Source organism: Prenolepis imparis, unplaced genomic scaffold (assembly GCF_030444845.1).
Source record: "Prenolepis imparis isolate NDT839.2.m4 unplaced genomic scaffold, iyPreImpa1.0 SCAF_7, whole genome shotgun sequence".
In the NCBI taxonomy this organism is placed as follows: domain Eukaryota; kingdom Metazoa; phylum Arthropoda; class Insecta; order Hymenoptera; family Formicidae; genus Prenolepis; species Prenolepis imparis.
The window spans coordinates 5015984-5042288 of record NW_028141165.1 but is presented as its reverse complement, the minus strand read 5'-3'; the positions used below and the strand labels follow the sequence as shown (position 1 = coordinate 5042288).

Here is a 26305-nt window from a genome sequence, read left to right as displayed (position 1 = left end):
CCTCCTCTCTTTCTAATTTTTTTCTAAAATATATATTATATCAAAGTAATGTAACAAAATATAAAAATTTTTTATTAATTAAAATACTTTATTATTATTATTTTTTAATTATATAAAAAATGTTATGAAACGTTATATCTTTTCTTCTTCTTTTTCTAACAGGAGTACAACTTTTTATGAAGAGACTTATTTGACGTTTGCATAAAATAAAATATTTATGTGAAAAAGTTTGCTTCCTACTTTAATAATCTTAAAAGTAACGAGAAACTTTCGATAAAAATTAATTCGATCCGCAACTTGAAAATCTATTGTTCTTCGCGTAATTTCAATATCATTCCTGTCTTCGATCATTACTCGTGTCCGTATTAACATTGTAATTACTAAAGAGGGATTTCAAAATGTGAAATACATTTGCGTATCTGTGTGTATTTACGGAATATTATATTTCATCGTTAAACTTGGGATTACAGGCCCCACCGGGGAGTGAATAAATCTTCCGCCTGAATTATATTTTATCTACTTACGCTCTCGCGTAATTTATAACTCAGTCGCTTTTTTTTCACACGTTGTACATACAAGCGAAATGAGACACGCGCAATGTCGGACATTAATTAATCATCGTTACGCAAATTATTTTTACATTCCGCGTGCGTCTGTTCTCTCGCTTAAATACGTCTCAAATTAAATCTTATCACTTCCGTGCGTCCGTGCAGGAGCAACGTGTACAACACGCGTAACAGTGGTGTATTGCGGAATAAAGCTTCCCTCCGTAAGTATGACATTAGTTAAAGTTAATGTAAAGTCCCCACTCCGAACAATGCGGTGGTGAAAACGCGCTCGGAAAGTAACAGCCGGATACCGTCGCGAGAGATAGATGACAATCTACTGTTCGCCCTCTCTTGCTTCAAATGTTTGTCAGTTCTGCCTTTGTAATCACTGTTCGCTGAAAGTTGTCACTACCCCCCCTGTCCCAGGTGAGAATGCTCGCGACAAGTTCCGGATAAGGGGGTGTTGCGCGCGGAATAAGTTTTGAAACAGGAAGATTACACGTTCAAGCCTTAAAGCTCTCCTAGAAAACGCGAAGAAGGGGCGGCAAAGAGAGGGGTGTGGGAGAGGAAAATGAAATAATGCAAAGAGAAAAGCGCGGACGAGATAAATAAAGATAGGATCAAAAGAGGATGAAGAGGAGGGAAGAGGGTGAGAATGTAAACCGACGCGGAACTAAGTAAGTAGAGAAAGAAATCATTATTCTACGTCTCTCGAGGGGATAAATCTCCGCGGAGTTAATGAATTGCAAAGTTTTAATCGATGCGTTATATAATAAAATTATGTAATGCCTCCGCTACGCACAATATAACGCGAGAGTAATCTTATATCCGATATTTCGCACTCGAGGTGTTTCGGACGCGGACGAAAAATTGGGGGAAGAAAAAAATGGAGATAAATGAAGATAGAGGCGAGGAGAGAACAATAAAGCGGTTGAACAAAATTGGATAGTAAACGAAAAAAAGTCTTCCCTCTTTCGAAGAAGGACACTGGGTAAGATGAATGGGTAGTGTCCGGAACCATCTTATACTCTATTTCTTTCGTTGAGAAAATTGCGCATAACGTTGCCTGCGAATAGTTAATTGTTTAATTAATTAGCTCCAGCCGTATACATGTAACCCTCTAGCGCGCCATTCTATTGTAACTATTATCGCAAATGTAACCGTTAATCCCAGGAGCGTAATATGTTTAACACTAGAAACGCTGCACAATGCGATCCTCGAAAGCGCAGAGGGCATAAAATTAGGTCACGTTAAAGTGCTCTTGTAAAAAGAATCTCGTGTTTGTACGTAAATTACTTCAAATTAAGTTATAAAATTAGACACACCTTTTCTCTGTAAAAATACAATTTTTTTAATAACAGTATAATATTTTTTTTTGTAATTATATAAATTCCTTTGAACGACAATCTCTCTTGTTATACGCAGAGTCTACCTTCTTTTTTCTTTGCATGAAAATGCGCAGCAAAAGAAATTACCTTGTCATCAAGCTTTTAATTTTTAAGGCAACGTGTATCTTTGCGGCAAAATTAAAATGCACTTAAAAGTAACGTCCACTTGAAATTAATTCTGTAAAAAATATACTTTTTCTCTTATCTCTCAAAATTTAAATCCGTGTAAAGCTCCTCTCGTACTAGCTAAAGGATCATTAATCGTTCGATACTTCGCCAACAAAGATCGATCTTAAATCTTGAAAGGGATAACGTTATGGGTCTATTCCGCCAATTCTAGGGCGCTTTATATTTGCGAACGATAGTACATGCGAAAGTGCGTGATTGGGCGCACTCCATCATTGCCCAGGTAACTATCGCGGCTTCACTCTGGTGAAAGATCCTCCGTGTGGCTGCGCATAAAGTACCAGATACATACGTAACCTTCGACGGTTGCGAGACACGCGGAAGGAAAAGACGGTGAAAGATAGCGGGCACGAAAAGAGAGCGGAAGAGGAAGGAGGATAAAGGGAAGGGGGAAAGGGGGGATACGGTATTTACGAATCCAGATAAAGAGCCCGAGAGCGGATAGATATATACGTACGAGAAAAGAAATCAGTCGCTGTATATATCGCTTTTCAAGCTATCTTACTGAGCGAAACCCGAGAGTTAAATTTATTTAGCACTCTTTTCATTCCGCCTTTTATGTGTGTGTTTGTGTATCCTTCCGACGGTCGTTCGATCATCAATGCTTCTGATAAAAACTCTTTTTAAAGAAAACGTTTCTCTCTTAAATTTAATTAAACTGCGCGCGACAGCGTTTCAGAAATTTTATTTACGTAACATATATTTTTATAAATAAACTCTTTTAAAACAATTTCAATCGGGTAAATTTATATTTATTTTTACAGTTATTATATTTATATGTTCTCTTGTGCAATTAAAAGCGCACATATAAAACTGTAGGATTGTCAAAGTAACGAAATTTAAAATGCATGCACTGCGTTTTTTTGACAGCTGTAAATTTTTATTATTTTAAAAATTTCCTTGCTTAAATTTAAAAATATCTATATAAAAAAATATAGAACACGACAAAACATATATCGCTTCAACAATACAAAAATGCACAATCTTAAGTTATTGAGAGGATAAAAAAAGGATATAAATATCCGCAAACTGAAATTTGTCGTTTATATGCTCGCATGTGTCAAGCTTCCACTTTTATATAATAAAATTCCCATCCGTCACATGTCGAGATCGCTTAGTGGAAGACAAAACTTTGCGGGATACACGCTGCTCGTCTCAAGATGCAAAACTGAACGTAAGGAAACTAACGCGTTTATAATCGAAGACGCGCGACACACAGCGAATTAATTGAAGCCGCGTCTTAAACCGGAAGGAAACGAAGTCGCGGCGATTCGATTACTCAAGGAAATACAATTTCAGTAAACGATTCCAACGGTGACTCGACGCAATCGGGATACGTTAGGATGCAATCGCCGCCAGACCTACCCAATCGTTCGGCTTCCTGATACAATTTGTTGACGCTTCGGTGACTGGAATTAATCGCTACCGGCGAGTTCTCCGTCGGCCTGTCGAAAAGAGATTCCGAGATTAAAATCGTTTCGAGAGCTTCTCTCAGCGAGTCTTATTCAAATCCCGACATTATCCGATATCTTTGAAGCGTATCTTGTATTTCGGAGAAGTTGAGCACTTGTTATTTCAAAAACTTCTGTATCTCATCTCGATTATTGCGAATCATTATATCGAAATGCCTTCTTCACTTTAGAACACACATAATAAATATATTGTATATTTTTATATATAAATAATATATATTTTATATAATATATAATATGAATGAAAAAAAAGGATTAAAATTTTAATAAATTAATGTACAATTATTTTGAAACATAAATTATTCAAGCGATAGAGTCACATCATACTATATTAAAATTGCAAAATTTTGATGTTGAACATGTAATCTACATGTCTATATTTATAAGTAAAATGTTATAATTTATTCCGCCACTCTCATATATTGTTGAACGAACCGGAATCTATATTGATGCCCTAGGATTTTCGACGAATCTCAGTAATTTGCGTGCTCGCGCTCAGCAATTAATGGCTCGTCGGTATTAATTTGCGAAATATATTTGACAACAAGGCTTATATTTCGCTCCGGAGCTTTCTCCGTCTCTCTATCTCTTTCTCTAGGAATATACGCAATTACATTCATCGGCATTTCGTTGGGTTATTTCGAAGGGAAATTCCCCGGCGAGCGGCTGCGAAGGGATAGCGCAAGTAAAGCTCGGCGAAAACCTTCCTAGGCGAAACACTTCCATTAGAAACTTAATGTACGCGCCTAACTTTGTTGCAATTAGCGCGCTGGTGTTAGCTCGGGGAGCGCAATTTCCCTCGAACACACGCGGACGTGAAACGCGCGTTCGGAATAGCAAATTCGGTGGCTCCCTACAGAACGCGCGAGCGAATATTTTACATGATGTAACTGCCACCCCGGTGCTGCTCGATTGACGATCAATTAGAACTTACTGCTGAGCACGAGTGGCATAAGAAATTTTACTTCGTGAGAACATTTACATCCGTCAAGGATTCGAGAATCACTTTACGAAAAATGAAACTCCGCGAGAGGAAGAGAGATCTCGAGACGTGCTTTTTCGCGCGGTATTAATTGAGTACACTTCTTGATAATAATTATAATCGTATATGCGATATATATCTACGCTTTTATGAATCTCTCGCCAGTAAATTAGTTTTTAATATTTATTTATTTTTTTTTTTCATACAAATTTTTCAATGCGTTCTACTACGAAGTTCGAGAGACCGATATAGTTTGAGTTGGAAATTTCGATATCAAGGGCCTGTAAAATCGTACATTAAAACTTTATAATAGCCGGTACCGTAATAGCAGCAGAATAGAGAAGAATCTGCAATTTTTGCATCTTGTTAACCTACATTTTACGGGGGGTTTACATTAGCCGTAGAAATATCTCAGAGAGCGAAGAGCCTTTACATTATTTCCAACGAATGCACGCCGCGACCATTAGTGACTTCCAAGGGAATTCATTATTCGCGACTCTTCCGGTATAATAAATCTCGTTTCCGGTATACATCGTGCGGGTGTACACCTCACCTTTCGACGGGAGTCAAAGCGCGAGTGCCGAAACATCGGAATTGACTTACGTTAAAATTAAGTGAATCATTTCCTCGAGAACGTCCTGCTGGTTCTGGGTCCTGCGAAGGGGCGTCTCCGCGAGTTCGCAAATGGTCCTCAAAAGGCACTGCCTGCCATCCCGCCAGCCGTGTCTAAAGATTCAACATTAAATCTTACTTTAGTTGGGCGATCTTCTTTCTCCTTCGTCACGCTCCGCGATTCTTCCTTATTTTAATCCGATATACACCGACTTTAATTCTATCAAAACGATAACGAAATCTTTGACAAGTAGTCGAGAGAACAGAAACGTCGACTTTTCATTAAACCGTTTGCTATGAAAATTCGCAAGAAGTAAACACGAGCGGTAAATTTATATACATATATATATATTTGGACTTTACTTTATGACGATCGAATAAGGATTTCCTGATGAACGATCCAAAAAGAGAAACAAAATTTAAAAATTTCCGACAAGTTTAAAAGATACATAATGACTCTTTGAAAACGTGAAAATTATATCGATAAAATTAATATTTTACGATGCTTTATATTTTATTTCGCGAAAAAAACGGAAAAATTTTGCATCAATCGTTTCTCAAAATCACGCTCTCCTCAGGTATCCGCGAAATTATTGCACTCGCCATTATTGATTGGCCACTTCTTATACGATATCTCAGAAGGCGGGCTTCTCATTTATCACGTACGACCCTGCATTATACGATCCTGTATCCCAGCGGAGTAATAGCCTTGCGTCCCAATTAATTTATGTTCGAGTCGCCGTTTCTGCGCCGCCCTTTGATCCTGCGAGTGACGACGCTTCGCTTATACAGGACGAAGGCGTGAGTGATAGAAAGTAAAGAGAGAGACGTTCTCCTTTGTCGTTGAAAGTAGTTGACAGAGTTCGCATCGAATTGCAACTACGTATATACCGTTCTATGTTTAATTTAATAGCAGCAATTAAACCTCGAGAGAATCGTAATATCTCTAAATTTCAACGCGACCCTAGTCATCCTTTTATCAATTTTGAATTAAGAGCGAGTGATGAATAAACGCGTTTGTGCCAAAACAAATATAAAATTAATATTAATAAATTTATATGAAAAACTGTCATATGTCTTCTCGATAAATTAATTTTATCAACATGTCTGAATATCATTATAAACAAATATTATATGTATAAATAAGATGTGAAAAAAAATTATGGAGATTTCAAAAATATTGGCATTGATAATGGCTGATGTAATTCCTTTGATAATCTCCGTGTGGATACTTTTGGAGCTTTGCCCGAAAGGTGAACCACCACAAAAGAAAAAAAAAGGAACCATTGTCTCTTTCTCTCTGCCTCGGCAGAAATATGATTTCAATAAACGGCCACTACGGATATACACAGCAGTAGAGTTTAAGTTAATTATGAATTTACTCGCGCTCGTGCCAGCTTCTGCCATGTTTACTGATTCATCGAGCAATTTCGTCTGCGTAATGCGCGGCGTTTGTTCTTCCGATTCAAAATTCAAATCGCCTCTCGACCGCCCATTGTGCAAATTCGACGGGGAAAATGCGAGCAAAATTGCGCGCTTGTTCCCGGATCGCGCGTACGAAAGTGAACAAAAGGCATGGGTGGAGAAATAACGAGAGGGAGGGATAGAGAGAGAAAGCGGCAGAATTCGCTCGTTCAGCCAATCTCGATAGCGCTGTAAGTGTCGTATAGATTGAAATCAATTGATATATTGGCCACTTTTATATCTCGACTGTCCCTTCTCTCTCGCTTAATTCTCGGCGAAATTTAATTAACGCGAACAAGAATTAGATAACCATGTGATTTGACGAGTCCTCGTTTCTCTCATCAAGATCAGGCAGACAGATAGAATCTGTCTTGCGTCTCGCGCGACGGAGTTTCTTTTAAGAAAATTTGCCAACTTACTCGTCCAGCAGATTCTCAATGGCGCCGTAAGTTTCCTGCAAATTGAGATCCCTGATGTGCCTCGCAGAAATTATCGTCGGTTCGAACTGCGACAGATTCCAAGGTAGAGCAAAGTTGAGCTGAAATCCCGAGCTGAAGGCGACGCCGCCCTTTTTCGTCATCGCCACCGGCATCGAGATACCCAGGGTAAACTGTCAAACAAATTTTCCGAGATTATATCCCTCATGTTCAACTTGCGAGGCAAATGGTGCGCGTGTACGTGTGTGTTATATCTTTTTATAACTTCTTTTATTTTTATTAATAATTCAACAAATTGTAGTATAAATGTTTAAAAAGTTGATTCAAAGGGCGAAAGAGCCTTTCCGAGAGCGAAAGGGAGATAATAATTCACCTTCTGTCGAGTCGGATTGCTAAATTCGTCAATTAGGGTTGCGACTGCTTGCAAATAAATATTTAATGCGACGACAGAGCGGTATTTTCGTTTAGCGCAAACCGCAGGGGCAAACTAAAAGCCCCTGTAACAATTGGTACCCGCAGCTAAATATCATTTTAATAGCCTATCACGATTTCGGAACGAGTGCAATTTCTTTTGCGGACATATGGGATGCGGAGAAATTTTTTATCGTCAATCTGCGAGTTTAAAGATAAATTCATGAACATTATAAAAACAATATGTGATACTTTTAATATTCATTGTTTCGACATCCCGGTTCAATTAAAAAAAAATATTATGCAAATACTATATATATGTTAAACAATATATATTCCAAAAAAAAGTGATGCCTTTTTCTCTCTCCACAATTTTTTATTAAAGTTTTATTTATTTTCAAAACAACACAGATATTGCGTAATAACAGATTTTTTGCCTAACAGCATTTACAACGTTTAAGAACGCTCGCGGCACATTAACAAAATGTGTGTACTTTGTGTATATATATAAAACTTTTCTAAATAATAATATAAAGTTTTTCTCGAGAGAAAAAAATGCACGCGTTGCGTCGAAAAACGATACAAATAAAACGAAACGTTCCAACTCGGCAAATTCTTTTGAAATAGCATGTACAAAAATAGCGGAAAAAGTTTTAAAGATACCTGATATAAGGTATTCTCGGGATACAGCAATATCGCCCGGCATCCCGAAAAATTCGCCCAAAGGCCAACGGATGCGAATACCCATAAAAGCAGCCGCGACATGACGGACGGACGTTCGTCGGTAATCGATGTCGACTTGACGCGTCTTGGAAAGAGAGAGGTGCTCTTGTTTAATTCTGTACCCAAGTAATTCACGCGGATTGACCATCGGATCACTGGTCAACGAACCGTGGACGAACGTTCGTCCTCTTATGTCACGGTGTATTGACGAGTTTGCGAGAGCGCGATAATGAGTCGCGAAGTGGAGTTCGGGAAACGCGAACCGCTATTTGCATCCAACAAACGGTCCCGATAAGATATTACGAGCGATCGAAAACTTTAGTTGCTATATGAGTTTTTTCTCATTTCCCATTGTGGAAGCTCATCGACGTTATATACATACGTATCTCGAAGTGAAAGTTAATCACTCGTCTCGCTGTATCAGGATGAAGGAAAATAGATTTAGAATATATATTTTATTTAAAATACAATTTTACAAACGATACTTATCCATATATATGTACGTAGACTTTTTATTAAATATTGCTTTTTCGCGTTTATTCGCGTTCGCTCGATAAAATCTAAACGCTTATATATTGCTGCAAGTGGAACAAGTCGACGCTTCGACAGACGTTTACGAAAAAATGATCGATCCTTCGTTTTTAAATTTTATAAACGATACTTATTCACCTATATGTATGTAGACTTTTTATCAAATATTGTTTTTTGTGCGTTTATTCATTCGCTTGATTAAAATATAAGCGCCTACATATTCCTGCTAGTAGAACAAGTCGACGCTTCGGCAGACGTTTACGAAAAAATAATCGATCCTTTGTTTTTAAATTTTATAAACGATTATCCACCTATATGTATGTAGACTTTTTATCAAATATTGTTTTTTTGCGTTTATTCATTCGCTTGATTAAAATATAAACGCCTATACATTCCTGCTAGTAGAACAAATCGACGCTTCGGCAGACATTTACGAAAAAATAATAGATCCTTCGTTTTTAAATTTTATAAACTTATCCACATACGTATATAGTTGTAGATTTTTTATTAAATATTGTGTTTTTCTTTTACATTCATTCATTCACTCGATTAAAATCTAAACACCTATATGTATATTCCTGCAAGAAGAGCAAATTGACGCTTCGACAGACAATTTACGAAAAAATAATCCTTTGTTTCTTAAATTTTACAAACGATATTTATTCACATATATATAAATTTTTTATCAAATATTGTGTTTTTCTTTTGCGTTTATTCATTCGTTCGATTAAAATCTAAACGCCTATATACACTCGTCAACAAAATTAACGCATATGTATTTTAAGTCAAAATTTCGCATAATTTCAAATAAGCATAACTCCGCTAAAAATGATCGGATTTGAAAAATTTTTTTTTCACTGTCAAGCTTGAAGTCTCTACTTTAAAAACCATTCGTCAGATTTTTAATTTATCCTCCTCCCCCGTACGCTACTGCTTCAAAAGTAAGGACGTGTTTTGTCTCTAAAAAATTGCGTACTTTGACGCACTCCACGGGGTGAAATAAATTTTTTTCGCAAATCTTATCATAACTATCGTAAAATGTGGACTTTTTACTACAAATTTAAAAAAAAAAGCAAAGTTTGTACGATTTTTTTTCGCGGAGTTATTACATATGAAAGTTACCCATACATTTTTTCCATTTAATGACTCCAAACCCTCTCTGCTGTGTGTGTGTGTGTGTGTGTGTGTGTGTGTGTGTGTGCGTGCGTGCGTGCGTGCGTATGCGTGCGTGCGTATGCGTGCGTGCGTATGGTTAGGAGAGGGAAATGTAGGAATGTTCTCATTCAAAATTGTGTGTTCCCGCCTCGTCTTCAGATTACTTCTTCTATACGTTCACGCATATTAATGCATGCTCTAATTGTTGTTTAAGGAATTTGAGCCCAAATTTACACGCACGTACGCACGCGTGGGCGCATACACACACACACACACACTATGCGCCAAATCCAACCAGCAACCTCGTGATGCGTGTCGGGTAATACTAATGCTGGCGGTAAATGGAAAAAATGTATGGGTAACTTTCATATGTAATAACTCCGCGAAAAAAAATCGTACAAACTTTGCTTTTTTTTTAAATTTGTAGTAAAAAGTTCACATTTTACGATAGTTATGATAAGATTTGCGAAAAAAATGTATTTCACCCCGTGGAGTGCGTCAAAGTACGCAATTTTTTAGAGACAAAACACGTCCTTACTTTTGAAGCAGTAGCGTACGGGGGAGGAGGATAAATTAAAAATCTGACGAATGGTTTTTAAAGTAGAGACTTCAAGCTTGACAGTGAAAAAAAAATTTTTCAAATCCGATCATTTTTAGCGGAGTTATGCTTATTTGAAATTATGCGAAATTTTGACTTAAAATACATATGCGTTAATTTTGTTGACGAGTATATTCTTGCAAGTAGAACAAATCGACGCTTTGGCAGACAGTTTATGAAAAAATAATCCTTCCTGTCTTAAATTTTACAAACAATATTTATCCACATATATGTACATAAATTTGTTATCAAATATTGTTTTTCTTTTGCATTTATTTATTCGCTCGATTAAAATCTAAACGCCTATATATTCTTGCAAGTAGAACAAATTGACGCTTTGGCAGATAGTTTAGGAAAAAATAATTTTTAGTTTCTTAAATTTTACAAACAAAATTTATCTACATATATGTAGATCTTTTTTCAAATATTGTATGTTTTTCGTTTATTCATTCACTTGATTAAAATCTAAACACTTATATATTCCTGCAAGTAGAGCAAATCGACAAACAGCCGTTTACGAAAAAATAATCGATCCTTCGTTTTTAAATTTTATAAACAATACTTATCCACTTATATCTATGTAGTCTTTGGATCAAATATTGTTCTTTTTTTGTTTATTTATTTGTTCGATTAAAATCTAAGCGCCTATATATTTTTGCAAGTAGAACAAATCGACGCTTCAACAGACAGTTTACAAAAAAAAATAATTTTTTGTTTCTTAAATTTTACAAACGATACTTATCTACATATATGTAGATTCTTTTATCAAATATTGTATTTTTCTTTTCCATTTATTCATTCGCTTAATTAAATCTAAACGCCTATATATTCTTCCAAGTAGAACAAATCGACGCTTTGGCAGACAGTTTAGGAAAAAATAATTTTTAGTTTCTTAAATTTTACAAACAAAATTTATCTACATATATGTAGATCTTTTTTCAAATATTGTATGTTTTTGCGTTTATTCATTCACTCGATTAAAATCTAAACGCTTATATATTCCTGCAAGTAGTGCAAATCGACAAACAGCCGTTTACGAAAAAATAATCAATCCTTCGTTTTTAAATTTTGTAAACAATACTTATCCACTTATATATATGTAGACTTTTGATCAAATATTGTTCTTTTTTTGTTTATTCATTTGCTCGATTAAACTCTAAACGCCTATATATTCTTGTAAGTAGAACAAATCGACGCTTCGACAGACGATTTACGAAAAAATAATCCTTTGTTTCTTAAATTTTACAAACGATACTTATCCACATAGGTATATAAATTTTTTATCAAATATTGTGTTTTTTTGCGTTTATTCATTCATTCGATTAAAATCTAAACGCCTATATATTCCTGCAAGTAGAACAAATCGACGCTTTGGCAGACTGTTTATGAAAAAATAATCCTTCCTGTCTTAAATTTTACAAACAATATTTATCCACATATATGTACGTAGATTTGTTATCAAATATTGTTTTTCTTTTGCGTTTATTCATTCGCTCGATTAAAATCTAAACGCCTATATATTCTTGCAAGTAAAACAAATCGACGCTTCGACAGACAATTTACGAAAAAATAATCCTTTGTTTCTTAAATTTTACAAACGATACTTATCCACATAGGTATATAAATTTTTTATCAAATATTGTGTTTTTTTGCGTTTATTCATTCATTCGATTAAAATCTAAACGCCTATATATTCCTGCAAGTAGAACAAATCGACGCTTTGGCAGACTGTTTATGAAAAAATAATCCTTCCTGTCTTAAATTTTACAAACAATATTTATCCACATATATGTACGTAGATTTGTTATCAAATATTGTTTTTCTTTTGCGTTTATTCATTCGCTCGATTAAAATCTAAACGCCTATATATTCTTGCAAGTAGAACAAATCGACGCTTCGACAGACAATTTACGAAAAAATAATCCTTGTTTCTTAAATTTTACAAACGATACTTATCCACATAGGTATATAAATTTTTTATCGAATATTGTATTTTTTTTGCGTTTATTCATTCATTCGATTAAAATCTAAACGCCTATATATTCCTGCAAGTAGAACAAATCGACGCTTTGGCAGACTGTTTATGAAAAAATAATCCTTCCTGTCTTAAATTTTACAAACAATATTTATCCACATATATGTACGTAGATTTGTTATCAAATATTGTTTTTCTTTTGCGTTTATTCATTCGCTCGATTAAAATCTAAACGCCTATATATTCTTGCAAGTAAAACAAATCGACGCTTCGACAGACAATTTACGAAAAAATAATCCTTTGTTTCTTAAATTTTACAAACGATATTTATTCACATATATATAAATTTGTTATCAAATATTGTTTTTCTTTTACGTTTATTCATTCGCTCGATTAAAATCTAAACGCCTATATATTCTTGCAAGTAGAACAAATCGACGCTTCGACAGACAATTTACGAAAAAATAATCCTTTGTTTCTTAAATTTTACAAACGATATTTATTCACATATATATAAATTTGTTATCAAATATTGTTTTTCTTTTACGTTTATTCATTCGCTCGATTAAAATCTAAACGCCTATATATTCTTGCAAGTAGAACAAATCGACGCTTTGGCAGACAGACGTCCGAAAAAATAATCGATCCTTCGTTCTAATCGTGCGCGGCGGGAAAAAAAAGAGAAAACCCGCGACACGATTAGACATGGCGGATGCACGAAAAGAAAGAAATTCGTGTGGAGGCACAACACGCAGCCATACATCAAGCCGTGGATGCCGGCGACGCCGCCGGGCGATTCATCGGCGTATACCAGGTTTAATCTTGGCAAGCGATAGCGTTGTAAATCCAATAATTGCCCGTCTTATCCGTTAAGCAGCTTTAATTAATTTCGTTTCCGTACCGGCAAGGATTAACGGCCAAAGTTGAATTAAAATCTCATCTGAGGCAAAAATCCGACATTACACGTCCTTCTCTCTCTCTTTCACGTGTGTGGGCCACATTTTAAATATCGTATTTACATCATTAGCGAGATTGCTTTCACACGATTCATGATTACAACATTATATTGGATAAGGGAAATCTAAAACGCCGTTTGATCGAAATTTTATATACGGTACTTTAATAATTCACTCGACGAAATTATTGAAGATAATAAATCTATCGTCAAAAGCCGAGAGACGTATAGTAGATATAGGAAGGGAGAGACTCCAATACAACATCTCGGAAAGAATGGCCGAGGGAATCTCTGATCCGAGAAAACTGTGTGTTCCGAGAAAATTGCGCTCGTCCGGAACCTTCTCGTAGGGTAAAGCTTTGTTGATTGGAAATGCGCTATTAAATTGAAACTTACATCGGATCGATGCTCGTCCGAGGGGAAGTAATAACAGCATCCTTTATGCCCGCAAGTATGAGGGACATTGTCAATTCTAATAATATTTTCACGGGAGATAAGTGCTCGTGTCAGAGGTCTCGAATTGGATTTGTAAGTCGATCGCGAACGACGAAGTATTCTCGAAATTTTTAAGAGATTGCATTTCGGTTGCCAACATACATTTCTCTTCAAATACCTATTCACGGTTCTAATTTTTAACTAAAAAAGAAAAGAGTCGTGTCAATTTTTGCGCGCGCAACATCGGAAGGAAGAAATTGAATCCTTTATCGCATAAATTCCGCACATAAATTCTACACATGTTCGCGCGCTTACCAGACGGATCGTAACAATCGGAGCAGATTCGAATGGATTCCGAGGTTGTAATCGCTATACGGATGTCCATTATACAGATTGCGACGGATGTTCGTGCGGACATCCGCAGTTATATTACAGGACGTCGCGTCCTGTAATCCGTCGAAAATCCACGCACCAGACGCGAAACGAAGTTTACACGCACGATGAAATGTGTCTGGAAGGTGGTTAATCGTTCGTCGAATTACGAACTGACATCACGGATATCCAGATGTTGGCGTCAGGATATTCGAATATCGAATTTGTGTATCCACAGGGATATATAGGATCGAATAATTCATAATTCCGATCAAAGCGATCAGATTCTCTACACCGAGAAAAATGCAAAAATATAAATACATTTTTACATTTTAAATGTTAAAAAAAAACTTGGGAAAGGTCGCGATTAAAAATTTTTGGTAATTTTTATCCTTTTCTTGCGCAAAGATAACAAGCCACTCGACAGATGTTGATTCAATTCTTTGCCGCACAAGGTACATTGGATAAGCACTTATGTATCAAGCCGCGACTTTGACATTTCACTATCGTCGCGCGTTATTTAGTTTCCGCCTGTATGCGCGACAGATGGAATCTCTCAGATGAGCTCACAGAATGAGCTGGGGCGGACGACACACAACTTCGTTTCAGCAACAATGTGCGTCCCTTTGTAGAATGCGAAAAATGCGCGATATGCATTTCTACGCTGTCTGCTTGTTGTATTTAGCGAACCGGATGAAGGGAAGAAAGTAGTGGTTAACTGAGCAAAGGGATAAACAGTATCTGTCTCTCTCTTTCTCTTTATTCATTTATTTTCTCCGATTGTCACCGTCAACGAAAATGCAAATTGCATAGAAGAGTTCTCGTTGTAATTCATTTCATATAAGATATTGTACCATTTTGAAAAGCTATGTTGACTTGCTTTTGATTAACACTAAGATCACGTCATTCCGTTTTCTCTATCCTTGTATACGTAATCGATTTGTTTAAAAAACAAACTTATATAGAATATATAATATAAAATTCTGTAAATACCATATAAAAAATATCTCAAGTATTTAATATTTTAAATCTTAATTAGCGTGATAAATTTTGTGAACTTTCCGAGATAATCTCTAATAAAAATTTAAATTCTATGTGGCTTTAATTATAATTTCTATTATTCTACTATTTATTTCCATTTCATCGCTCAATGAAGATAACTGCAACAATAAGATCGCTTTTATAAGTATTGTATTTCTCGTATCAATTTTTAATTTTTGAATTTATTCGACGAATATAAATTATTCAACACAAAGAGGGAATAATTGATCATCGATAAAATTTTGTAATATCACAATTTAGTTGGAATAATTTATTATTCGTTCGCAGATGTGAATAATCCAAGCGTATTGGTTTCAATATTGAAATATCAACTATCGATTAACTTTAAAATATTCTTTCAATATTATATAAACGATATTATATATATATATATCCCTCATCGTATAACCCTTCTATCTTCCTAATTTCCATTTCTATTTCATATTGATATTGTTACGTTAATTCGCGAAGAACGTAAATTATTTTCGATCACTTTTATAACATATGACTCTCTTCACATAAAAATTATCGTGATTTAAAATTTTCACTCGGATAAAGTCGATTCCATATTACTCGAGCGTATCTCTCTAATTGTGTTTTCCAATTTAAAAAAAAAAACTATGAAATATCCATCACTGACAGGGATTGCCAAAGACCTCGCAACAACGTCAACAACTTTCACGTAGAATCTTCAACGCTCGATACGATATAGCTTTAAGTGGATGACGCTTTGTACCAGACGAGTAGTAACATTTCGCGCAGCAACGTGCGGCAAATAAGACAACACGCCATTTCTCCCTCTCTCGTTCATCGCATCCCCAATCCCCCTATATTGTTGAACAAATATCCTCGCCGACGCTCACTGTCAACAACCACTGGCGCAACGGCGCCATTTAACTCTCCCTACCGCTTCCGGTCATTGAAAATACAATTTTAGTTCCGACGAGGTTCCGACAGCCCACCCTGGGAAAATGGAGATCGCGGGATGAGACCATAGTTTTCATAACTGATGCCAACGAGATACGTCACGTAACGTTTTACGTGAGCGCGTGTCAATGCGAGAGATAGGATTATACGTATTTCCTTCTTTTTTATCTCTCGCTTTACAAATTGATTCGCAAAATTGCCCCCCGAAATGGTTCGGACAACTGTCGAAGGCTCGAGGCTTCGATCTAGATTTTGCTCTCTTGAGAGATTTCCGTTGAATTTCAGGGCGAAAAATTTCAGGGCAAAATAGCGCTGGCGAGAGGAGGATAGCGTAATGAGGATCGAGAGAGAGAAAACAAGACAAAATTGGATACGCGGCGATTAATTTATACGGATGATCCGATGTGGTATTGATGCGATATTAAAGCCCGAAAGCGAAGCGAAACGCGGGAGATGAAGCAACGATCTGGAATAAGTGGTACAGTTCGCTTTATTAAGGCAAAATCGAGCAGATATCGAAAATAATTTGCTGCGAATAGGAAGGTTAATTAAGGTGGAGTTTAGAGATATTTTTCGAGCCTTCGACATGTGAAATACCTTGACATTTTTATCATTTAGCAGTATTGTGAAAGTCGAAATCTCTTAAAAAACGTTTATAACTTGTGTTTTTATCGTGCGAATATTGTAGAGAATATCAACCGTCTACGAGAGACAATTGTATATAATATTTCTTTTTTGTGTATCCAGAACAACTATATTTTATTATGCGAGAGAAAATTTTATATACATATACACACATATAATATATATATTTATACGTTTATTTATTTTAAGAGTTATATTCTCAAAAAAATATTATATTATTTTCAAAATGTCCGGATTTTTTTCACTACAAAATCCTCCTTGATGTGAAAAGAGAACAGTTGCTTTCATAAATATCAAACAAATTTATTTTTAATATATGCTTTAAATAATTCTTCTCTCTCTACATTTATTTATTTTTATACTATATGTATAAAATAAAGATTAAAATATCGATTTTAGTTTGTAAAGTATTAAAATACTAACCAATTAATTTAGAATTTTTATTTATATGTTAGAACAAAAGCCGACAGATTGTTTGCTAAAACGCAAATTGTTTATCAAAATAAGATATCTCTAGAGAGACATATAAAATAAATATTCCTATTACTATAATTTATTTTAATATATCTTAATTGCATTATAAAAATTCTTGGCTTTCGTTTAAAGAAAATAATGTGGCGCAAGTGACGACAGCAATTCACGCGTCTACACATGGAATATTTCCCCAGCTGTCAATCGATCGAATCGAAATGATGCCATCATATCCATGCAAATTTTTTTGCCGGCAAGCAAACTTGCAATCTCCACCCAATGTCAGGTAATACTTCCTCCTGAAGGGTTGGAGGGAAGGAGGAAATATTGGCGTCGCAGAGCGTATGTCGCGCGGCAATAAATCGTTTCTATTCACTACGACCGACCTCGGAGACAAGTGTATCCAGTCGAATGAGAAGCACGAAAATATCTCGATACCTCGTAGAAGCGTCGAAAAATTCGAAACAAGGAAAAGTTATATCCGATAATATCGACAATTCCGGGAGAAACCCGTAAATTTAGTGTCATTTTTATGTCGATAAAAGAAATAGTAAGCCTTTCTTTTCCAGAAAGGGAGGCTTCCTTTAGAGAAAAAAACAACTGATAAAATTATATAATCGACTCGTTACATATTATCGATTACATTTATAATTTATAATTATTGGACGATTAATTGTAACAAATACATTTGTGCATAATTATAATTAATTGATAATGAATTATTCAATAATAATAATTACGAATCGTTCCAATTTTTAATATAACCGATTACGATGACAGTAATTATTAAAATTAATAACAATTTGTAATTAATATTATTCGAGTTTTCCTGCTTTTGGCCTTTCTCTTGAGAATTTTATCAAAGATAGATTTTATCGATCTATTATAAAGCAGATGTTAGATCCTAGTGATATTACAAGGCATACATTATCTCGGTCTCGGCAAGCGAACGAATAGAAATGCGAACATTGGTCGAAAATTCCGGGCGAACCTTCTCCGTTTCCGAAGAAAGCAAACTTTTCCCATCAAATTTAGCTTTCACGGCTGCGGACACTCGCGCAAACTCGAAGAATATCTTGGAGCAACGTAATGTCGGCGCTCCAAGAAGAAGGGAGGCGGCTATTGTGAGTCGCGAAACAAATTCGCGACCTGTGCACCCCTGAGAAATACGCCCGTTTAGCGTTTCCGTGCGCGGAACGAGGCGCGTAAGACCGCGTGTTTACGCGACGACGCTCCAAGGAGATGAGATTTTCACGAGCGCAAGCGTAGCTGCATGCGAAGCGTTAGCTGTATGAGGTGCGACGTAATAATAAAAATAAAGTTACAAAGAGGAAATCGTTTCGCGATGCAACACGCTAAAGCGGCTTTCCAGCCACGCGAATCCAGAACCGTACATTGATTGCAATATCCCGGGAATGTTAACGCGAAGAAAGGATCTCGGATTTTTATCACAAGATCACCTGAAAAAAATTCGATAATAATGAGATGGAAGCAAGCGTTGTTTTTTGCAAATAAATCGAAAGACAAGAGAATTCAATTTCTTTCTTCATCTTCCGAGCTGTGATAAATAACGCAAAAAAATCTCATATACGTTTAAAAGACGTTTACGGAATATTTTTTATACCTGAAAGATATGAGGGACGTATATGCTGTTATATTTACAAAAGCGAACGTTATCCAAAATGCTCCGTGATTCTCGAGCTTTGCATGCTTTGTCTTGAAAAATTAGGTCTCCAGATATTCTCTTTTCAGATATAAAAAATTGTTTTTCACGTGCTTTGCAACGTCGCATTTTTGTCTTGTCCGATTAAGGTCAAGTTCACCGACTAAATTAATATCTATTCATAATTAACTATATGGTACGCGCCCCTATTATCTAATAATTAACCGGGAATCACACGTGTAACCACATAGATATGGATGCGGTTGCAATACGCATCATTATGGGAAATGTGTATCCGTGTGCGTGTAAATACACATGCGCACGGACTAAATTAAGGCCATTCCACCGAATTGATTTACATATATATTATATTATATATACATATATTACGCGAAGATAGATACGTCTCACAAGTTTGACCCCTTTCTCTGAAAACGTTCTCCATCTTCCGACTAATCTCGACAATGAAGCCTTTATTTTACTGAATTTTTCTGTTCAAGATTTTGTTTCCGCGATATATCTTTAAAAAAAAGATACTAGAAGGGTCATAGAGAAAAAAGAAGTAACTTAAAATATTTTACCACACGACTTTAAACGTGCATAAAGAAATTGCGACGGGCGAAATCACGAAAGCGGAAACGACTCGACGAGTTTTTCTTTCCGTTGATTATACCGGGAATTTGTGGGAAGCAGCGCGGAAAAAAACCGCGATAAACTTGAGCAGATCGGCTTCGCGAATGCCAAAGATTCTTTAATATCGCATGCCGGCATTCCAGCCGCCGAAACTCTGTATTTCTTCCGCGTGCACTTTTAGGAAAATGAAACTCCGAATCGGGAAAGAGAGAGAGAGAGAGAGGAATGCCAATAGGGAACGTAAAAGAACGTAGGAACGCTTTCACGATCTCTTCGCAAAGCGACGAAACATCGAGTAGAGATGGATTATTCGGTAAGGAATCTCGTTTAAAGCGCGGCGTCGAAATTCGATTTATTATTATTGACAAATAAAGTACCACGTATTCTTTTCGTAAATAAAAAACTGTCGACACTGTATATCGCGCGCATTAAATGAAACCAAACCGGCATTCGAATCAAATATTCTATATATATAATAGAATATAATAATTAAAATAGAATATAATAAAATGATAGATGATAATATCTTATTAGAAAAATAATGCGCGACATTCCGCCGATTTCCGTCTCGATTGCTCCAAAAATGCAATACGCAAAAAAATATTTTATAAATTATCTCGACGATAATATATCACTTGAAAACTTTCGGATTCTGTGATCTGACATCGCTCGATATCATTCGACATCTCGATAACCCTAACGTATCCCTGACGCCTCGTCGCCCCCGTCGAGATTTCCATTCGGTTTTACGTGATCAACGCGGAAAACACGTCGAGCACACTTTTATGGCATTCCGGATAAAGGGTGTGGCAGTTTTCACCCTTTTCCGCCTGCTCGCCCAGCTGTTCGGCCGCCCGGTACTCCCGATCCCCGTATTCGTCGTATTCTTCCTGGGTACTGGAGGGCCTGGAATCCCATTGAATTCTTTTTTCGCACACGTGGTTGGGGATCGCGCGTGAAAAATTGCAGAATTTGTCGCGGAAACGCGTTGTGTCGGACAAACGTATCGGAATTGAGAAATATCAGAATTGCGAAAATATACGTTTATATCGGTGAAACTCTCTGGGCTATGTGTTTGATGTGGTGTTTGTTAAATACCGCATCGCCCCTTCCTGCTATAACATTATGTTCGCGTGTAATTGACACGCGCCAGTGACTGGTCTGATGTTTTATTGCAGCGCGGTCAATTGATTTTTTTTCACACGCTAACAACGTCTGCTTCAAATTCTGCTTCGATTATTATTGATAACAAATATTTTTTTTATAAATGGAGGTATCTAGGGAGACATGTATAGGATATGTATTAACATCTCATAATCAATAGTTTGTAAAAAAAAAATTGCAGCTAAGAATGCAGATCAAGGTGATTAATAAAAATTAAGAAAACTTGGTAAAAAACTCACTTACAGTATTTTTTACAAAATATAACACGTTCGTTTAAAATATATATATCTGTAAAATTCAAGAAACTCTATATTTAATTCTATATACGATTCAATTTAATTTTTTTTTCTCGTAAGAGTCATTTTCGTATTTAGGAAAAAAATTTGCAGATTTGGAGATGAAAATTCAAATATATGAAAATCTTTTTTTTTTTTTAAATAAACAATACATTATTTACTTACCTGAGAAAAGTCTGCACCAACTGTCCCAGCAATCCATGGTGAACGTCAAACGGAACATATGCCACCTCGCAAATGGCTCTTAGCAAACACTCTTTGCCGCCAAAGCCGTACAGAGCCATCATCTTTTCGAACACTTTGTAAAAACTCCACCTGCTTCTGCTAGTTCTTGTGTAATACACCCCCGGTTCCGTAAAATCAGTGGCGTTGGTCGGCATGTTGTACCACATTTTTGTAAATACACCCACGATTATGCTCTCGCGATCCAACTGCAACGGAGTGCCCAGACCAAAAATCAGCTGTAAAAGTATAGTTTAGTGTCATATTCATCGCATCTGTATATGTATAATTATTTTTTTCGGCGATATATAACGATATATAATTATTTCCTCATATGTAAGGTATCTCAAAACCACCGGATATCGTTTTAAAGACAGATTCTTTGATCGATTTAAAGTCGACTTCTAGTGAAAATGTCGAGAAAGGTCTTCATTTACTGCAACTTTTCAATTTCTCGCACTACACACATATATATATCCTTGTATATAACAAGTTTATTGACGAATAAAACTTCTATTGAAGTAAACTCCGTCTGAAATTAACTGGAGAGCGCAGTTTTGTTATTTGGCTTTTCCGCAATTTTTTTTTATTTTGCGAGAGAGAAGCCCTCTATTTTCTCAATCGTTTATAACTCATAAGACTGTCGACGTTTCGATATTTTCGTCGAGAGAAACTCGACTCCAAATTGATCGACGAGTCATTAAGAGAGGACAAAAGCACAATTATTTCGGGACACCCGGTACACGGGGAACGGCGACTCGCAATGAATCCCGGACGATCGTACGAAGTTCATCCAATTTCCGCGTCGGGTTCGCATGCGGGCCCCGCCCCTCGTATGAATTTCCGATAAAACCGCAAATTTCCGCGTGGAATCGCGTTCCGCCGCCGAGTATCTGGGCGGTGAGTATCTCGGCGTTCGCCGGAAGAGAAAATGCACCCCGACGAAAAAAAGGGGAGCCGACACGCAGTATTTCTCCCCTTTCTCCTCCTCTCTCCTCTTCTCCACCCGGTAAACAATGCCGGCCGTTCGCACCCGACATTATGCGCGAATAATTGATTGCGAACGTATCGTACGAGCGTAATTCCGGTGCGAATGCAACTAATCCCTTCGCGCATCGGAAAATGCGAGCTATTTCAGAATTAATATCAATCAATACATCTCATAGAAACTTGTATTTCTCTTCAAGTTGAATAAAAAAAATCTATATTGCAAAAACTGTGCAAATTACAAATTATAAATTATCAATACTAAATTATACGAATTTTAAAAATACGTGATTTTTAGATTATTTTTAAGATTCGAGGGAATTTTTATGACACGTGGAAAGAAAGGATCCTAAAAGTTTAAACTACAGTTCATTCGATCGTGAATTTAATACGCCCATAATTTTTGGCACAACCTTCCCTACTACTCAGAAATATAAATGAAAAGTTTGTTTACGGACTAACGAGATGTATTCTCTCATTACACGTGTTTGCTGAATAAATGTATTTCGAAGCTGCCGCCGTAGCTTGTTAATCTTAGACAAACGTAGTATTCCTCGTGTATATATGTATGCTCACAATATGAGATAATGTAAATATAAGAATAAACACTCTCGCTTGCTGCATTGAAGATGCGTTCTCCAAACATTATTCTCTAACTTAAGTCGTCGATCCGATTGATCTGTCTTTAATTAAAACCCGGATAATGAAAGTCGTCCTACGTTTCCTTCCCATCCCTCCCATCCAACCGGTGATTTGTCAACGACTCGTGGAATGTATCGATTTCGTTCGCCGAGGCAATCTCGTAGGCACGATGTGTAAAAACGTTTCTCGCCGATCTCGTATAAAAGCGAACTACGGCGAATATCTCGTTAAACTGTCCTCGCCAGACATATCCCAAAGTACGATTTTCTCTGAAAATTCGTGGTTTTATCGAAATTCATATACGCGTCCACGAGAGGCTATCCACATGGTAACGTAAGTGTATGTGTGTTTGCGGTTTATTTCCTTTATGTAAGTCCTTTTTCGACCCCTCCTTCCAGTCAGCTGTCTCGCGAAAATTGAATAAACCACAAAAGATATGCGCCGAACTGTCAAAACGTCAGCCGTCTAATAATTTTTCCGACGTCATTCGCGAGAGACGAAAATAATTACTCATGTTGTCGAAAGAATAGAAAAAACCTGAGTCGCGAATAATGATTTTCGCGCTGGTCGATTTTCTTCGCGCCATTCGTTCAAAGGCCGAGACCATCGTCGACGTGCGAGAAACCGTTGTGGTGTGTTTGCGTGGTAACACGCTGTCCTGAAAATTGGATGAACGACGAAGAGCGGAGCACGTGCGCAAGAGAAAGGGCTGTATGTATTCATTTTCACAGACAAGCTTAACGAACGGTCGTTTTAATTACCCGAAATAATAAAAACTAGGCGCTCTGATCTATGTGTGTGCTCATGAATCCGCGATAAAGTATAATGATATTACTTGGAGACGCGCATAGGCAATTGGCCAAACTTTTTTGTTTTCAACAAAGTGTAAAACTCGTACAACTTTCTTATCAGATAATTAGTAACATCGATAATAATTCCAGAGGAAAGACGCGATCGATCGATTACGTACCAGGAGCATGGACGGATCGGGAAAGGTGAGACTCCTTCTCATTCTGAACGGCGAGATTTGCTCGCTCGTGCTATTTACACGAGCTTCGCTCGCCAGGAGGCATCCGCCGATGTTGATCGATTGACAAAACAGGAGCAGTGCGAGAACGATCGACGCGATCATTTTCCGATCGCGGGATTACAGTCGCGACGAGACGAGACGAGATGCGACGAGTTTCGAGAGATAGAGAGAGCTTGCCCAATCTCTGATTAAGCTCGACTTTGTCGCCGACTCCGAAGACGGCGAACTGCGGAGGCATCGTTTTCGGTGCGCGCGTGTCGCGGGAACCCGTTAAACATCCCAGGCCGCAAATGTTTGCTCCCAGTTCCCGGGAGTCGAATTGCGGCCGGGTTCGAAGACCATTTACGTAATCCGGCGAGGAGCACAAGCAATTTCCACCCCCTCATCGTCCTCCTCCTCACCCACCGTTGACGCATGCATAATAGAGCCGGTTTTCGTAATGCGCGTCTCTGTCTGTAAACGCGTCTCGGACAAATATTTGAAGTCTCTCGCGGTGTAAATCGGTGGTAATCGCGCGAAATTGCGAATGTAACGTGTCTCTCCGTTAATAAGTCCCGACGACACTTCTTTTCGCTCATCCGCGTCGTCCTGTGAATTAAATATTCACCGGAACGCGAAATATTAGCGTGAAGAGCGAACTAGCATCTCGACGGAGCGAGCTTTAATCGGTCGTTATTGCCCTGAGAATTATTAACGCTACGAGAGATAAGCGAGCTTTATTAATCTCCTTCCTAACTTTTGCCGAAACGGATAAATGAGATAAATGTGATCACGCGATAATAAACATTCAATCTAATTCTTCTTGTTAAATCTACTGTTTTATAATCTATGTGCAAGAAAATGAAAGTGAAAGGTATAATTTAGAAATTGCTGCAGTTGATAATTTCGGAATTATAATGTATATTCGGAATATAATATTATTATTAATAATATTGTATATAATACTATATATATTATTAATAATATTATAATAATATTATAATAATATTATTAATATTATATATAATATATATTCTCTCAACATGTAAAATTATTCCGAAAATTATTTCGAAAGAGGGACTTTTTTAATTAATTAATTGATTAATTTTCTTAATTCTGTTCAAATTTAAATTTGAGAGCAAAAGAAAGCAATATTCTTCCCGTTTTATCAGCCTCTCTTACAATCGATACGTCACGCATATAGCTGCAGTAACCATACATTTTCCTTCATGGATGCTGGAGAAGTCTCTCCCTCTCTCTCTCCCTCTCTCTTTATAAAAAATCGGCGCCAGCTTCGCGAATCCTTTCGCAAACTGTCGAGTGCCAAAGTGAGTTCACTGACCCTGCGGGTTGCCGCCCGCAAAAAAAATCTATCGCATCGGAGAACCGCAAAAGGAAGAGTACATTTGCGCTCCATTTCGTTATGATATCGCCTTAATACGGCACCTAGAACGAATGGATCGGCACTTTGCCGATAGCGTCGCGAGAGAAAACTCGATAAAAGCGACGCAAGGAGCCGTAACCGGGTCCAAATCGAAGTCGTATTACGTGAAAAAAGAAGGAAGAGAAAAGAAAAGAGAAAAATCTCCGAATGAAGAGAGCAACGGAGCAATATCTTGCTCTTTAAGTCCGAGCCTAGCTTAAGTTTGTCTTCGACCGCACGCAGGGGAAACTATATTTCGTGAAACAGCAACGCAACATTGGTCTTTCTCGGAGAATGATCTTCGAGAATTGGCTACAATGGAATATAAAAAAAGGTCAAAGGTAGATTCTTTTCGGTTGTATAATAAAAAGAGGGAAGATGGCTTGAAATATACATATCGCTTTTTATTGTTCGATAAAATATTTAAAAAAGAGATACATTTTTTTCCGAATACCATAATATCAAGATAACTTAAACTCTCTTATTTTTCATAAATATAGATTTTCTTTTTCGCAGTCAAGAACCGCTCACATTTCCAGCTGCCGATCTTCACGATCGACAACGGATGGCAATAAATATTTTATATAAAATCACAGGCTTTTATAAACGAACAATCCCGGTAAAATAAAATCTTGATGCGAAATTCGTGCGAGGATAGACAAAGTATGTCACAATCGCGAAGAAAAATGACCGGTGTGTAACGAGAGAAGAAAGAAGTTTCGCTGCGAAAGGATCACGGAGTCTCTCGTGAGAAGAAGGTTCAGTGTATAACTCGCTCTCGTAATCTTGAAACACGTTGTAAAATCTTGGCTCCGCGTTTACCGGCGTTAAATTGAATCACAACGAGAGAGAGAAAGAGAAGGGCTGTACGATCTCATAAAACTCACTGCGTTTTATACACGAACTCCTCGTCTTCGGACCTGAAGGCCGAATGCAAA

The 26305-nt window shown here is 36.9% G+C and overlaps 2 protein-coding genes across 3 annotated transcripts in view; one reads left to right on the top strand and one right to left on the bottom strand.

Annotated features, from left to right (window-relative positions):
* Positions 1 to 26305, top strand: part of LOC145938035 (uncharacterized) — a 190277-nt gene that overhangs the window by 140873 nt on the left and 23099 nt on the right. The gene's annotated exons all lie outside the window — the stretch shown is intronic.
* Positions 20213 to 24067, bottom strand: LOC145938525 (uncharacterized). Its single transcript, XM_083042228.1, has 3 exons — positions 23906 to 24067; positions 21250 to 21545; positions 20213 to 20530 (listed from the first exon to the last, which is right to left on the bottom strand). The coding sequence occupies exons 1-3, from the start codon at positions 24065 to 24067 to the stop codon at positions 20371 to 20373; spliced, it is 618 nt and encodes a 205-aa protein (XP_082898354.1). The 3' UTR covers positions 20213 to 20370.